At 50.4% G+C, this 15786-nt stretch overlaps 5 protein-coding genes across 6 annotated transcripts; 3 read left to right on the top strand and 2 right to left on the bottom strand.

The window, feature by feature from the left end:
* The first annotated feature begins 1339 nt into the window (after positions 1 to 1339).
* Positions 1340 to 3877, top strand: PV10_00511. 2 transcript variants are annotated; one of them, XM_016364603.1, is made up of 6 exons: positions 1340 to 2043; positions 2101 to 2205; positions 2264 to 2521; positions 2575 to 2717; positions 2769 to 3663; positions 3791 to 3877. In XM_016364603.1, exons 1-5 carry the CDS (start codon positions 1867 to 1869, stop codon positions 3244 to 3246), a joined length of 1161 nt encoding a protein of 386 aa, XP_016228252.1. In that variant the 5' UTR covers positions 1340 to 1866; the 3' UTR covers positions 3247 to 3663; positions 3791 to 3877. The 2 variants fall into 2 exon arrangements, with proteins under 2 accessions (XP_016228252.1, XP_016228251.1); XM_016364602.1 differs by having other exon boundaries at positions 2769 to 3877.
* A 2044-nt stretch (positions 3878 to 5921) lies between these two features.
* PV10_00510 (uncharacterized protein) lies at positions 5922 to 7999 on the top strand. Its single transcript, XM_016364601.1, has one exon. It carries the CDS (start codon positions 6622 to 6624, stop codon positions 7648 to 7650), a length of 1029 nt encoding a protein of 342 aa, XP_016228250.1. The 5' UTR covers positions 5922 to 6621; the 3' UTR covers positions 7651 to 7999.
* Positions 8000 to 8782: 783 nt separating this feature from the next.
* On the top strand, positions 8783 to 11133 carry PV10_00509 (uncharacterized protein). Its single transcript, XM_016364600.1, has 2 exons — positions 8783 to 9478; positions 9541 to 11133. The coding sequence occupies exons 1-2, from the start codon at positions 9320 to 9322 to the stop codon at positions 10990 to 10992; spliced, it is 1611 nt and encodes a 536-aa protein (XP_016228249.1). The 5' UTR covers positions 8783 to 9319; the 3' UTR covers positions 10993 to 11133.
* Positions 11134 to 11389: 256 nt separating this feature from the next.
* On the bottom strand, positions 11390 to 13512 carry PV10_00508 (uncharacterized protein; the record flags this gene model as incomplete). Its single annotated transcript, XM_016364599.1, has 3 exons — positions 11390 to 13143; positions 13249 to 13420; positions 13501 to 13512. The coding sequence occupies 3 exons, from the start codon at positions 13510 to 13512 to the stop codon at positions 11390 to 11392; spliced, it is 1938 nt and encodes a 645-aa protein (XP_016228248.1).
* Positions 13513 to 13789: 277 nt separating this feature from the next.
* On the bottom strand, positions 13790 to 15540 carry PV10_00507 (uncharacterized protein). Its single transcript, XM_016364598.1, has 2 exons — positions 14786 to 15540; positions 13790 to 14703 (listed from the first exon to the last, which is right to left on the bottom strand). The coding sequence occupies exons 1-2, from the start codon at positions 15252 to 15254 to the stop codon at positions 14042 to 14044; spliced, it is 1131 nt and encodes a 376-aa protein (XP_016228247.1). The 5' UTR covers positions 15255 to 15540; the 3' UTR covers positions 13790 to 14041.
* Positions 15541 to 15786: the final 246 nt, after the last annotated feature.

The raw sequence follows: 15786 nt of genomic DNA, 5'->3' as shown, positions 1-15786 counted from the left end.
GGTGCCTTTAGCTAAAGCCTACATCGAGCAGGGCACCTACAGGGCTCCAAGGGCAGACCTTGTTGTCCACCTCAAGCGAAGGATCAGAACTGCATCTCTGTAGGTCATCTAGGGGCGGCCAGAGCCCGCAGATCCGGCATTCTCAATGCTTCGGGTGTTTTTGCGCGTCTTTTTGGACCAAGCTTCTCATGACACCCCTTAGTGGCCGACTTGCTCAAGGCCCCTCGGCCCCAAAATTCCATCGTCCAGTTAAGTCCAAGGGGGATGACGGCAGATTTCAAGGTCTACCACCCACAGACGTCGGCTGGAAGCCAGTCGACATTTCCGGGCTCACCAAAACCCACCCTTCTGCTCCACCATCGTCAAAGTCAACCACCGGATACGTGTGACAGCTCGTCTGAGCTTTACCAGCTTTGCACCCACTTCATCGAGCAACATGTCAAGATGTCAAATTGCCAGATATGGTCGGTGGCAACATCATCATCACCATAATGTTGTACTGGCATGTTGTACTGGTGGGTGAGGAATGGATGGCCACAGTAAATCCTCAGCTCGTCAAGTCCTGTCAGGATATTTGAACTCTCTCTGCTATTGACTTTTGACAGCAGCATCCCTCATTGCCCGCCACCATGTTGGCTTCAGGTACCCCCACCTGGCGACCAGTCGCCAATGGTCACCTATACAATCGCCCTCTCATTCCCTGTTTCCCCATCAATCTCCTCCTTATCCACCCCAGACTCACGGGTCTCAGAACTCTGTTGGACACCCACTATCATGACACCCACCCCCTCCACGTTACACCTGGAAGACTCGTTCCTGGTGCACGGAAAGAATGCGGGACCGACAAGGGCTATTGCGAGCTTTATCAACAACAATAATGAACATGCATGCGTTGGTGGGAGCCAAGATAGAGATACTTGGCCTTTGTGTACGGGCCTGAACCTGCCCGGCAGCCCCCGAGGTCAGTTAGCTCGAGCTCGAGAATGTCGCGCTAATGCAAGACCCCCTCCGCTTAGACGTCCGAACTCTGCGCACTCAGACTCCCGTATCGCTGGCATTTGGCAGTCCTAGCCTGTCGTGGCCATTGCTTATGCAAGTGAGTGTAAACTTCGCAATTCATGTGGTAGCATTGCGATGGCCTCATTCACTCAAGATCTGCGCAACCTGCAGGTGGCTTTCTAAAAGGCTGTACCATATGATCATCACCCACATGTTGGACGGCGTGGACGGGTGAGACTCTTGCACAGATCGACATCTCCACCAGACTTCCTTATTCTGCATTAGGTCTGCGAACACACTTGGCACGCGTCTCAATGGACTGAGCCAAAAGTAACGGGACAAGTGGAATCCACCAGCAGGCCGGCCGTGCTCTTGGACATTCAAACCATGTCGACTTCTGTTGACTTCAGCCCTGTCTGCGCTCCCTGCAGCCAGCATTCCCCCCGACCATAGCCCATCGCAAGCTTCAAGTTCCAATCCTGCTCCTGGCCTGCAGTGCCTGCGCTTCGAGCGCTTCCTATCTTTGCCAAGTGGGGGAACAAGCCACACACTTTACAGCCGATCCGGGTGACAGGGGTTGCTGATTGTGGCATTTCCACCATCCTGGATCAGACCTTTTGCTTCCATGAGCGGTAGAACGAATCCAACCCTATACTGAAACAGAGTCCAAACTTCGTTAAGACAGCCACCCAGGGCAAGGTTCCTGTCCATGCCTCTCACTGTACCTAGTCCTTTGTGCCATTATATCCACTTGTGATATATCAAGACTATGTGCGCCAACACAGTGCCTTAACCTTACGAAAGTACATTCGGGTCATCATCACGTACACCCGGATTTTGAGCTTGTAATTCAACGACGACCTCAACATGGCCACCGTCATTGCTGGCGACCGATTCTCCAGAATCACCCCTGACGACCATGCCGGCTCTCTATGGATTGCTTCTTTGCTTTGTCTGGTCTATTCCGTCATCACCTTGGCCTTGAGGGGTCATCTACGATGGAAGATGTATGGGCCTGACGATTACCTGGCCACGGTAGCAACGGTACGACCATTTGTCTGAGGACGTGTACAAGGAATCTCATGCTGAACCTCCTTCCAGGCATTACACATAGGCGAAGTAGTTGCTATTATTATTGGGCTCCAACACGGCCTAGGTCAGACTCAAACTCTCCTTCGTGAAAGCGATATCGTCGATGCCAGCAAGGTGAGGATTCCCATTTCCAGGGGGTGTGGAACTTGCGATGTTAACATGATTGTCACAGGCTACCTTTGCAGCACAAATCCTCTTCATTCTATCAGCTGCTGCTCTCAAGGCGGCAACTCTATACCTGATGATGCGACTGTTCAATCTCAGTGGCTCAAAGGTCCAAAACCAAACCCGGTCGAGATATCTTTATTGGACCTCCTTGGCCCTCCTTGCGTTGATGGCTTTGTGGGGAGTCTCGGCCATCGTAGCAGTCTCGGTCAATTGCTCCGTCCCTGGATTTATTGAAGCCGATAATGCTGGGTGCACCAACCAAGTATGATTGCTGCTCTGAACACTGGACCCGAAACCAACTAATTTGTGTGACAGTTCGTCCGATGGCAAATCATTACAGCGCTCGATGTTTTCACCGAGTGCATGCTCGTCTTGTTTTCGGTCTTTATTGTCTGGCCGGTCCAACTTTCTCTTGCGCTCAAGACACAGGTTGTGGCGGCCTTTGCCTTTCGCCTACCGTGAGTCGAGCTGATTTGTGAAAGTCATGCCATTGCTAATACCAGTTGCAGGGTGGCGGCGTTGTCCCTCATCCACCTTCACTACGTGTCAGAATACACGAAATCGGACAATGTTGGACTGGCTATCGTGCCGGTGCTCGTCCTTCAACAGGTCCAACTCTGCTGGTCCCTGATTTCGGCCACGATCCCCAACCTCAAGTCATTTGTCAAGAGCTTCAGCAGTGGATTCGGAATTCAGTTGGATCCTTCGGCAACACGTATCTACGGATCGTCGAACCAATACGGACGAAACAACGGATACGAGCTGGGCTCTGTTCGAGGGGACCCCAGGTCCAAGTCAAGATCTGGAAATGCTTCTTACAATGACATTGAGGGACCAACTGCACTCCCACAAGACGGCGCCAATCATAAAAAACACCCCAACGGAAGGGATGAAGAGTCGATTCACAGCGGTGGGAGTCAGGATCATATCATCCGCAAAGATGTGCAGTGGAAGATTCACTATGAAAATGCCGAGGGGCAACAGTGATACATCTTTGGCATCTATAGAGACTAAACCCAGCACATGAACGGGACATGTAAAGTGATTTTTGTATTACTACGACTGGCGTTGAAAATGGGATGGAATCCAATGATTCCCATGGGCCAAAAGCCAGGGATTGCTGGGTAAGGACTGTGTAAAGCTAGAAAGGTACTAACGACATGGTATAAAGGGATAAGGATTGAACCCAGGAGGAATAGGATTGGAAAACCCTGATTCACATCAGGCAACCAACGAAAACTACGACGAATAGCCAGTTCAGTGTTAGTGGACGCCGCATATGAGGGCATTGACGGACGAGAAATTCATTCAGACCCTACCTCAATGGCTTTGGAAGACTCGATGGATGATAGTCTACAAGTCACGTTGTGATGTCAACGGCTTTCAGGGGCGTCAGCCTGCAAGGTACGACCTTCTCAACCTTCTATCTCTTGTTACACAACCGATATCAGTGGCTTCGGAGGATGGAATGTATGCAAGGCACTGCAAGAAAACAGCCACTGTATCATTAAGGCTTATGGTAAGACTTTAGGCGCATCAAGAACATATCTAGAGTACCCTCCATAACACACTTACTGCGAACGAAAGCAAGGTGCTGGGATGATCTCCAGAAATTGTGTATGCGTATACACGTACAACACCTGAGGTCCTCAACAGTCAACACTCAGCACTTGTAGGTAGTGTAGGTACCTGTGTACATCGCTATGCGAAGCAGGTTGCAGGTACACGTTCAGGGCACGTTGGATCTAACAAGTGGATCGCAACACCCAAGCCTCGGCCGAGCGATTCTACGGAAACCCACGGGGCCACAGCCCGAGAAAAGGGCCCGATGGGGGCCACTCAAGCCTAGTGGCCCCCAAGCACCGACGAGATCCAGGCACGGTTGCACGCTAAGGAGAGCGCTAAACAAGCACCCTTCCCTGACTTAGCGCCTACTACAATAACCGCACACCTGGGTTCGGAGTCGCTAATCAGTCCCCCTCCGGGCGCCCGAGGTACCTCGGGGGATCCATTCAATCCTGGGATTTGGGATCAATTGACTTTCCTTCCGTTGGCCCCCGTAATCTTGTTTCTTTGTCTCTCGCAGGAGACACGGCAGACGGTGGATTCGTCCATGTAGGCGGATACTCATATGGGAAAGTTGATAGGCAGTAGTGGCGGTCTGCTCGTATCAAACAGGTGCTGGGAGATCTGGATTTTTGGGATCCAGGTTTCCTGTCTGTGGGACTGGAAGGCGAATCGTGAAGCTTGCCCCAGAGGAAGCCAGGAAAGTCATCCATCCCACAAATATCACACTTGCGAGTCACACATACGGAAACCCAGGTACCTATCAGGTGTGTACTTCAGTCCAAAATACCTTACATACATACTGAGTACCGATATCTCTCTCCAATCCTCGCATGACAGTGAAATGTGATAAGCTCGGTAAGGATCAAAGCGACTCGCTAAGTAGATTTTAGACTGGCTCCATCCTTAGGTACGGAGTATGTAAGAATAAAATACAGCCAACAGGGCATACAGCTTCAATGTCGATCAATGTCAAGCCACCTGCTCTCGGGTAGTAATTGGGGAACAAGATTGAGACAACAAGTCCCAGTGGTGCCTCGCAGAACCAGTGGAAGCCTGTCCGTCATCACCATTATTGGCGAGACAGGACTGCACGACAATACTTCGGATCGGCGAGCGACGCGGAACTGAGTGGGATTGAAAAAGGGGAGCATCAGTTACGTGTATCCTTGTTCCAATCATTTGAAATCGTGATAGTGTCGATATTCGCGGGTGTAGATCCGCGATAAGTTTTTCATCCACCCCCCATGGGCCATGCATGGCTTACGCCTCATGGCTTCCACCTGCCAGGCCTGCCGCTATTGTTAAGAGTAGTTGGAAGGCCTTATGATTTTAGCACAATTGAAATGGACCGTTGTTTGGATGTGAGCAAGTGCCCATCTCAATCTAGCCATACTATTGATCTTTGACACCTTCTGACAACCGACAAGTGATGATGGCCAAGTCGGAAGTGTGAGATTCACAAGAGTACATCGGTATAGGTAGAAAGGACGACGTGTGGAACAGCAGGCCAAGAATGTGATTTGATCCGTCTTCCAAATCTCGACACATGTTTCCCGCTGTCAAAAGCAATACCCCAGAGCCCTGGAGGGAGGATGCAGGATGGACACATACCAAGGTATGCATAGGTACCAAGGTACCTAGGTGGGGAGGCTAGGGCTATTGATCCTCGTCGATTCAGGGCATATTGGCATCCTCACATAGCCTACGTGCCTACTTGTCCCTAAGAGATTGTTGGAGACCAACAAGTGCCACTACAAGCAGGTTCCAGGCATGTATCCTAGGAAGGAGTCAAAAAATCAAAACTCCACGTCCTGTACTTTTACTATCCCCCAACAGCGTTTTGCACCTCTAACAACCCCTGCCCACGTCGACTCTAGTCCATGCATCAGTCGATCCTGTCCTCCGTAGTCAAACGCCCTTTTTCGAGTTTTCGCCTCGCCTACAGGACAAGTCCAATCGCCTGTCGATCACCGATGGAGCCCATTCTGCTGCCTTCGCAGCCACAGCAGCTTCTAGTCTGATGCACTGATTGCGTACTTCCGCCGCCCAACAAGATCTCCCTCTACCTAGCCTTGCTGCCTCGTGCCTGACGGTCTGAACGCCGAGACTACTGGTCGCTTCCCCTTCACAAAATTACCTCGCCGACGACAAGAAAATTATCGTTGCAGCAAGCGAAAGAAAAAGAAAAGAGCAAATATGCAGGTCACTTGTGCAACTACCCAACCCACGCGGGTCCCCTGCTGGCTTTTGTGAAGACCCTGTTGAGTCGGTCGGCACCGCCACCTGTGCAACATTCGAACCTTATCGCGACTCACCTCAGGTCTCGGTCGCGACTCTGGCCGTTGGATTAGGTTGAGGTTAGGTTGCCCTTCACTTTTTGCTTTTGCACGTTGCGGGTACTGCTTGGAGATCCTCCCAGGACTCCATACTCGCCTACACGCTACGCAAGTCTCAGGGGCACAGCAGCGTTATCTAGGTCACCCTGGTTGAACCTCTGACACCTTTCTCGCGGTCACCCCAGGGTCCTGGTCGATGGTCATGCCTCAAGGATCATGACAAGTGAGGGGAACCTGGACTTGAGATAAAGCATCAACGTGGTGTTGTGGAGATCTTGAGACCTAGCCATCTGACTTTCAGATACAGCCTACAATACAATACAAGAGGACAGGTAACTCTGAGGTGCAGGAGACACGTGAGGCCCACCGCTCTAAGACTCTTCTAGAGCCTATAGCCTGCCCGTCCGCATTGTCACCTCCTCCGAGAGCGGTATTTGTCAATCGTCCAGTGGCCAAAATGGCCACTACTGCAGGAACCGCCACAAGGACAGGAACGACAGGAACGACAGCGGCCCCCAAGATCGACAGCATTGAGTCAACCTCCTCATCAACCCTCCAATCCAAACCCCGACCATATACTCTCCGACGAGCTCAACTGTCAGATCTGTCACCAGCAGCACGCACTGTATCACTGGGCTTTTGGGACGATGTTCTGTTCGGCCGCTTAATCCACCCGTTCCGGAACTCTTATCCTTCCCACGTGGACAAGTACTGGTATCGCAAGTTCATCGTTGATTACTGGGACTGGAGCCATGTCATGCTCGTCACCACCGAACCTGCGGCGGGAGACTCCTCGGCCGGTGGAAAGCCAGAGATTGTGACCGGCTTTGCACATTGGAGTCGCATCGCCCCGAGTCGACAGGTCAACTACAAGGCGAGTTGGGATCTACCTTGGTGGGACCCAAGGAGGATATTGAAACCGGTATTCGCGTTGTTCTCACGTCTTCTTGGCATAATTTCACCCAATCGTGCCGTTTCCAAAACCCATGAGACCATCCTCGAACAGTCTTATCATTTCCTGGATCACATTTGGACTGGGCCTCGGTCCGAGTCTTGGTATCTTGAATGCATCGCCGTCCACCCAGATTATCAAGGTCGTGGACAAGGTCGTGCGTTGGTACAGTGGGGATTGCAAAAGGCACGCGAAGAAGGTATTGCCTGTAGTGTCATCTCTGCTGAAGGTAAGGAGACATTCTACGAAAGGTGTGGCTTCGACAGTGGTCCAGTGGCAAGATCCGGCGAAGGTGGGTTGGAAAACCCATTGAGAGAGGTAGAGGGCGGCATCTGCTTCTTCAAAGACAAGGACGGGGTAGTCGTCAAAGACAGAGTGTTGGGAGATTGGACTTATGGTCCAGGCGATTACGATTGGGTTGCTTGGACGCAGAGAGTAGAAAAGAAGTCGGGGGAGGATCAAAGCGACGGTGACCAAGCTCCTGTTGGCTGGAAAACCGAGGCTGGTTCACCTTGGAGCTGGAGAGAGGTCTGAGATTCTCAAGTTGTCTTGCAAATCCTTGGATTGTCAAAGAGGAGAACCATGGCAGGTACTGTTCGACGATACGGGCTGTCGGAGCCATGTAATCTCAACTTCAACTACATCGGTAGAGTCGAGGGCATTGTTTCGCCTGGAGCGAGTAATATTGACCCCACGACATGTATCAACAAGAGAGCATCAACGTCCTGGTGGCGGTGGCTTCTCAAGACCTACCACGTGGGGAGAACGCCACGATGTACTGACACGCGCAGACATCTATCATCACCCACGTTGTCGTCGTCGTCGACGTCGACACGATAGACGTTTCACATGTGTTAATCGGCTATTCCTGAGGTATGATGAGGGCAGTAGCAATTGCCGACATTCTACTGTGAAGTGAACATATCATGTGACTGTTAATCCCAAGTCTGATGACCAGCACTGTCAAATGCCGATACTATAGCATAGCCTATGTCTCTACTCGTGGGTAAGATAGCTTTCCCCGGACTTTTTCAGGTGGGGAGACAAAGGCTCGTGGGGATCAGATGGGAGAGATGACCGATATAGGGACTATTGCCGAACTAGATGAGATGGCTATGAATTGAAAAAGAAGCACGTGGACAATCAAATGCCGAGGACGATGTTGGTGTCGACGATGAAAACAAGACGTGTGAATGATGCGATGCCTCTGTAGGAGGTTAGAAGTGGGAGTGGGAGTAGGAGTGGGAGAATGTGCTCATGGGGGTGCCAAGACCCCACTCACCTCCACGGGGGGTTCCCTATGACATCTTCGTTTATTGCCTTTGATGAGGAAGGCGGGGAAGATTCGTGTAACAAGTACCTACTTTGTAAAAGGTAGTTGCAGTGGCCGCGGTCTGGCCACGGAGATGTCTGCCGTCAATATATCGGCTTCTGGTCAAAATCCTCAGGCGTGGATGGTCCGCAGGCATGGCAGGTTAGGTACTTCTTGTCCTCGTCAGACATCCTTTGCGGTGAGAGATACCTCCAATCAAGCCTACCATCCAATGCTTGGTCCAAACCCAGTTGTGGCGAAGAAGGTCTTGGGATTGGACAATCAAAAGCCGACATGAAATCTTCTCCTCCCAAATCTCATCCTCCAGTCGCCGATCAAAACTGCGGGGTTGGAGTTTTTCTTCCTCTCAACAACGCCACTCATTCGTCTCATTGCCATCAAATTCCGCTTTCTACAACGCTAGCAACCATATCCGTCCACGGCCTCTACCCCGTTCTTCTTGTTTAGTTTGTCATTCTACGCGGATCATCATTCTCTTGCATCATGTCATTGCCTCCCACTCGTGCCACTCTCCCCATGCCCGCCGCCGGACTCCTCAATCCAACCCCCGGACAAAGCAAACCACGACGCATCAAGTAGCTACTCGAGCTTGATCCAGACCCATTTGCCATATCCCATGTTTGGTGGACACATTACACGACGGAATCACCACCCCGTCTCCAGCTTTTCCCACACACATCTCTCCACGTCCAAAGTCTAATCGTCTCCTCCCCCCATCCTCAGGAGACTTTGCCTCAATATCTTGCATTGGCATCTACTTGATTGAGGATATAACATCTGGACTGACTTCCATCATTTGTCTCTTCATCTCTCAACATAAGTCAGTCTATCGAGGTCGCAATTACAGACACGACCAAATCTCAACCTGAAATGGCTGGCGTAGAGGACAAACGAATCGACATGGCTCATTCAGAGGATGTCGAATCCGCCCGGTATTCCAAAGATGAAATCCGTCGAGCTTCCTTCAAGCATGGCGACAGGGCTCTTGCTTTTGTTGGGGAGTCTCGTGTCGAGGTCACAGCGGAAGATGTATGCTTGTCTAGCCATTCCACTCTCTCACCACACCCTCAGTCTAACATCTGTTCCTCTAGGACAAAAGAATTCGCCGCAAGACCGATAAGGTCATCCTCGTCATATTGATTTGGGTCTACTTCCTTCAAATCCTCGACAAGAGCGTGCTAGGATATGGCGCCCTCTTTGGTCTTCAAGAAGACACCAACCTCACAGGAGACCAGTACTCTCTAGTCGGATCCATCGCACCCATTGCCCAGCTGGCCTGGCAGCCATTCTCATCCTTCCTTATCGTCAAAGTCCCCCACCGAATCCTCATGCCATCACTCGTTCTAGGATGGGGTATCGCTCAAGCCGCCATGGCCGCATGCCACAACTACGGTGGTCTTCTCGCCGCTCGATTCTTCCTCGGTCTTTTCGAAGCCGGCTGTCTCCCCTTATTTTCCGTCATCACATCTCAATGGTATCGTCGCGCCGAACAACCCATCCGCGTCGCCGCATGGTACGGTACCAACGGCCTCGCCACCATCATCGCATCCGCCCTATCCTACGGTCTCGGACACATCAAATCCGATGTCCTAGCCGAATGGCAAATCATCTTTCTTTTCGTCGGCCTAGTCACCATCGTATCCGCCCCCGTTGTGTACTGGTTCCTCGACAACGACATCCCCTCCGCACGATTTCTCACCGACCACGAAAAGGCCCAAGCCATTGAACGGCTCCGCGCCAACCAAACCGGTACCGGCTCGCGAGAATTCAAATGGAGTCATATCGGCGAAGCCGCACTCGAACCCAAAACCTATCTCTGGCTCGGCATGGCCTTACTTCTCAACGTCGGCGCCGCCGTAACCAACACCTTCGGCCCATTGATTCTCAAAGGCGTCGGATTCGACAAATACAAGACCTCTCTCCTCAACATGCCCTTTGGCGCCATGCAACTCATCGCCATCCTCATCTCATCCTATGCGGCTCAACGCGCAAAACTCAAATTCGCCGTCCTCGCCATCCTCATGCTACCCGTCATCGCCGGGCTAGCCGCCCTGTACAAAATCCCTCGCGGATCTGACCACACCGCCCCACTCCTCGTCGCCTACTATCTCCTCGCCTTCATCTTCGGCGGCAACCCGATCATCGTGTCCTGGATCGTCGGCAACACCGGCGGCAGCACGAAGAAATCGGTCATCATGTCACTATACAACGCTGGCTCATCAGCCGGAAATATCATCGGACCTTTGTTATTCAGCAAGAAAGACGCACCAGCTTACTTGCCTGGATTACAAAAGGTTCTGGCCATTTTTGCCACCTTGGTGGCGGTTATTTTGATTCAATTTGTGAATTTATTGTTTTTGAATAAAATGCAGGAGAAGAAGAGGGTCAAGAATGGGAAAATGGCAAAGATCAAGGATCATTCCATGCAGGATAAATATGTGGCGATGGATGAGGGGGTTGATGAGAATGGGAACAGGTTGGGTGATAATGCGTTTTTGGATCTCACGGATCGGAAGAATGATGAGTTTACGTATATTTATTGAGCTGAGATGGGTTGATGTGAGGAGGGACCTTGGATGATGGATTTGGGAGTTTGTTGGCATGTTGTCATGTTGTCATGATGTTGGATAATGGTTTGGAGGCTCAAATTGTTTAGCATTTTGCTTCAAAGCTACATAGTATATACACCTCTTTATGCATCCATCTATCTACAAGGCTGGTGGGTATTATGTCTCTACCATCACATGAGCCATTCTGTTAAGTGCCCCCTGACTACCTAGTACTTACTGGTACTTGGGGTGTCTGGGTAAGCCTGTGCACCGCATAATAGTATTGCATCGGATATAACCACGTTTCATGATTCAAGCATGAGATTGGGAATTGAGAGTCACCCCTTCCTGACCCAAACCCAAACTTATTTATGTAGGTACTGTTGTATCTTCACTCATCCAAATCATGCATAACCCTCCACACAAACCCCTTATTCTCCTCCCCATTCTCCTCCTCTTCGTCCTCCTCCATAACTCCATCCAAAATCCCACTCGTGGCAAAACTAGCTTCACTTTCCGGCTCCAACGCCATGAATGCCAATCCTGCATTTTTCTGTCTTGTATCAAGAACGAAGCTCCCACGCGGAATCTCATCCGTCTTTGCTATTGATGTTGTGACTGTTGTCATTATCCGTTTGCGGATTCGATGTGGTGAGAGTGAGGATGAGATTGAGGGTGGAGAGAGACTTCTTCCAGATGATATGGATTGACGGAGACGAGAAGGATGGTGAGGATAAAGGCGGGAGGTTGATGAAGGTGAGAGTTGATCATTAGTCGAATACATGTCCCCAAAAGTTAGTGGAGATCTGTTGAGATTTGGTATCGTTATCGGCGTGGATTTAGATGAGAAGTGAGGAGATTCAGCGGGAGGGACGGTAGTCGTCACACCAACTGAGTCTTGTTGATTCCTCTTTTCTCGTTCGTTCTCTCCACTAGTATCCATTGGTTCTGATGTAACCAAGAGATAAAGACCTAGTGAAGATAATTTCGAAACAATCAATTTCTGAGCTGGTGAGGGTGGAATGATATACGCTTTGGGTCGTTTCCTAGTAATGACTGGAAGTAGAGGGTTACTAGACAAGAATTTCATGTCGAGATGAATGAGAGCGCCGGTGGTGGTGTCGATGAATGGTCGAGGATGAGGACTAGGACTAGGATGAGAGTGAGAGTGAGAGTACTTGTCTTGCCAACCATTCGAAACGCCTTCCGTCCTGGTATCCGTGACGACGATATCATCACGACCATTGACAAAGTCATGACGAGCTTTATCCAAAGTCGCCAGAATATCATCAACATGTCCCGCACTAATATCGACAATCGTCACCAACATGACCAAGCCCGTGTATGTGCGACGGGCGAAATGCTGATCCGCAATCCCTATCCCGCGCGCCTCACAAAGAAATGCAATCGACTGAGTCAGACCCCAAGCATTTCGAGTGATTTTGGCATCGCCGCCAGCCTCGACAAACTCCAACGGGACATCAGCTCCCTGGTAACTGTTTCCAACGGCATATGGTTGCCAGCGTAGATTCGCCGCGTTCAAGGCCTTGCCCAGACCCGTTGTGAATAGCGTTTCACTCAAGTGACGAATCTCATGTGCGATGTTGAGGTTCTTGGCCACGGCAAATTGTCCGTCTACGGCTTGAACGTATCGTCCGCCTAAGTATCGATACCGGGCGCCGAACTCGTGCATGTCGATACTGACGTGGGGAGAGAACGAGTTGTACAGAGCTTTGATACTTGTCGTTTGTCTCGATGTTTGACAGATATTGTCACGTGCTGGATTGATGTCTGATGCAAAGTGTCGTGACGCGTAGCATGCTCCGTCAGCGTTGTAGCGCGGGAGGACCAATATCTCGACTTTTTCAAGGAGCGATGTTGTCCAGGTTGGGTCAGAGTCGAGTTTTCCTAGGAATGCAAGTACAGCTTGCTCGCTGCCTGGCTCGTCTCCGTGTGCGGAGCCTTGGATCCATATGCGTAGTTTGGGGGTTGGATGACAGGAGTTGGTTTCTGCGTTGATGTCAAGGTCGAGGTTTGAGCTGGAAAGAAGGAGATATGGGATGTCTCTGCCAGCTTCGGATTGGAAGTCTGATGGGTTGTATACCATCCAGTGGTTGCGCTCGGCTAGTAATGACAGGAATAGGTCTGAGGAAATGATTTGGATAGGGTTAGTGTTGGGGTGGTGTAAATGGGTCACGCTGGGCAGAGAGAGGGAGAGAGACATGGTGAAATGGGAGTCCATATGCTCACCAAGTGTGCCTTCATCTGTTGGTGCAGAAGTCCCTTCCTTGAATCCTGGAGGTATGGTTTCCGGCCATAGAAATGCAGGCGATAGTAATGTCACATTTGGATCCGGAAAGTGTTGGGCAATAGCCTCGTGGTCTTTGAGGACATAGCGAGTCCGCGGCCATGATTCAGATGACTGGTAGAGCTTTCAGTTTTCTGAAGCTTGTGTGTGATATGTGTGCGGGTGGAATGGCTTCACAATGAGAGCGTACTTACCTTGCGATGCATGGTGACATTAGATGGGAGATTGGAAATCTCGTGATGAAGCTAGCTAGCTAGCTACCCACCGAACAGATATGAAATGTGCTGCCCATCACTGTTCAAGGATCATTCCAAGGCTAGCAATCGTCGACGGAGGTTTTTCGTCGTAGTCTTTGTAGCTCGAATTGCGGGGGGTTATAAATTCATATAGTTGTGAAAAGAATGAATATAGATGATGTTTATGTATTAATACTTGGCGCGTGATGTGGCCTAAACGGCCCGACCACGTAGGCACCATGACTTGGTCGGATGGAATTGGTCGCGGTTAATGCATGACTCAACGCCATATATTTTATATTCATGTGTCATTGAATGACAAAGAATTAGCATCGAATTCTCTGGAGGTTGTGGGGTGTTCGCTTCTACCGTCAAACCATCATCTATTCCGACCTGTTAATTCCAAGATTGGATTGGAACGTCCCAGTTGAATGAGGAGATATGTTCATACACTACAATAGCTTGCGATATTAAACTCCTTGGTCCAACTTGATCTCAGCTACTGTTTTGCTTGACCGTTGTTGGTAGCACGCTGAACCTTTCCTTGAACCAGAAAAGCCAGCCAAGTGGGAACGGCTCTCATCAAGACGACATTCCAATTATGTTCAGGGAGATAGACGCTGCCACTCCGACCGCCCAAGACCTGCTTGACCACACCAGCGGCCACAAACTCTGCCGTCATCACTGACTCGCCTGAACGATTGAGTTGGGTCTCCCAGCTTCCAATCAACGGCGTCCTTGCCCACAGGGGATGAATGATGCTCGCTTGAATAGTGTGGCCACCTTGATCTTGGTGACGATGAGCCAGTTCTTGCAAGAGTGATTCATGCATGCCGAGGACAGCGGCTTTGGTGGCAGAATAGTCGGCTAGAGAGGCCGTGCCCGTATACGAGGCCATGCTGGCAATGGTGACAATGTGACCTTTGGTTTGAGACATGAATCTCGGTAGGAGGAGTCGAATCAGGGTGAAGTGTGATGTCACGTTGATGCGGAAGATCTTGTCGAGAAACTCGTCGGTTGTGTCGAGGATGGTGTGTGCTTGAGCAATGCCGGCATTGTTGATGAGGACTGTCGGACGATGCTCGGCGAGAACTGTTGAAATCACAGATTTGATCGACTCGGGCGAGCTGAGGTCAATTTGATAATATGTGAGTCGTGGAACTAAGGTAGAATCATAGATATGTTAGAATGAAAGTTCAATGCAGCGTATAGTCAAGACCGGGAGAATGTAGTTGTGACATACTATCCTTCAACTCTTCCGGGAGTTCTTGAATGTCCAACACCAGAATCTTTGCTTTGGTCTGTGCCGCGAACTGTTTGACCATTTCCTTGCCAAAGCCGCTACATCCTCCAGTGATGATAATGGTTTCTTTCCCTTCGGTCTGAAAGTCCCATGGTGCGCCTTGTTTCTTCAAGTGGCCGTAGTTGAGAGCCAGACGGTTGAAGAAACGATTCAGATAAAGGATAAGGCCAAGACCAAAGAGAGCTTTGAGAGCTTTGACGGGAGGATCAGCACGTATGGGAATCTGATTTGGAATTCCAAATGGAAGAGAAAAGGGAAGTGTGATGATGGAGCGCTCAGGAGGCCAAGAGATCTTGCTGACGATTTCAGGATTGATTTTGGTCAGATATAACAAAAGAGGTCCGGTCCAGAAAGGAGACAGAAGGATTTGCTTTGGCGAGGGCAAGTTTGAGAACGATGAAGTCGCCATGTTGGGGGATGAAAAGGATGGACACGGCGTTCGGTATACCACAAGAGTCGAGAGAGAGGTCAGAGACAAGAATTCCACCAGCTTGCTTATATTGGTCGTGGCGTTTTATGTTCCTTGGAGTGGCTTAATGAGAGTATTGTTGATTTGGCCTTTGAGACCTCGACGTCCGTGGGCACGCTGACACTGGGCGAGGTACTTGATGGATCATCGACAGTAGATATAGTCAATGAGGATACCGACACTGCCGAAGCTAACAGTCGTCAAAAACTCGAGAAGCATTGACGTGGTTCAACATCAAAGCTGCTGGCGCCTGATTCTTAGTCTTCGTATTCCAAAAGTCCGAGCGGCCCCCGCATTGGACGCCGAGGCAACAAAGAATGAGGAACGAGCCATGGTCCTCAAATACTCTCTCGGCCGTTTCATCCTTCTGGAAGTGGGTTATTGCTGTTGACGCTCTAGCTTTCTATGGTATGGGATGATGAGTAGTTCAAGTCTGCCGGGCGATGAAGAGAATGCACATGTACAGATGATA

Source organism: Exophiala mesophila (assembly GCF_000836275.1).
Source record: "Exophiala mesophila strain CBS 40295 unplaced genomic scaffold supercont1.1, whole genome shotgun sequence".
Taxonomy (NCBI): Eukaryota; Fungi; Ascomycota; class Eurotiomycetes; order Chaetothyriales; family Herpotrichiellaceae; genus Exophiala; species Exophiala mesophila.
This window is presented reverse-complemented; position numbering and strand designations above follow the sequence as displayed.

Excerpts from the sequence above, each read along its gene's own strand:
- PV10_00511 (XM_016364603.1), top strand. The coding sequence starts at position 1,867 with ATGGCCACCGTCATTGCTGGCGACCGATTCTCCAGAATCACCCCTGAC. Across the intron at positions 2,522-2,574 it reads ATGCTGGGTGCACCAACCAA|TTCGTCCGATGGCAAATCAT; the intron begins GTATGATTGCTG and ends TTTGTGTGACAG. Across the intron at positions 2,718-2,768 it reads GCCTTTGCCTTTCGCCTACC|GGTGGCGGCGTTGTCCCTCA; the intron begins GTGAGTCGAGCT and ends TACCAGTTGCAG.
- PV10_00509 (XM_016364600.1), top strand. The coding sequence starts at position 9,320 with ATGGCTGGCGTAGAGGACAAACGAATCGACATGGCTCATTCAGAGGAT. Across the intron at positions 9,479-9,540 it reads TCGAGGTCACAGCGGAAGAT|GACAAAAGAATTCGCCGCAA; the intron begins GTATGCTTGTCT and ends CTGTTCCTCTAG.
- PV10_00507 (XM_016364598.1), bottom strand. The coding sequence starts at position 15,254 with ATGGCGACTTCATCGTTCTCAAACTTGCCCTCGCCAAAGCAAATCCTT. Across the intron at positions 14,704-14,785 it reads CCCGGAAGAGTTGAAGGATA|TTCCACGACTCACATATTAT; the intron begins GTATGTCACAAC and ends ATTCTACCTTAG.
- PV10_00510 (XM_016364601.1), top strand. The coding sequence starts at position 6,622 with ATGGCCACTACTGCAGGAACCGCCACAAGGACAGGAACGACAGGAACG.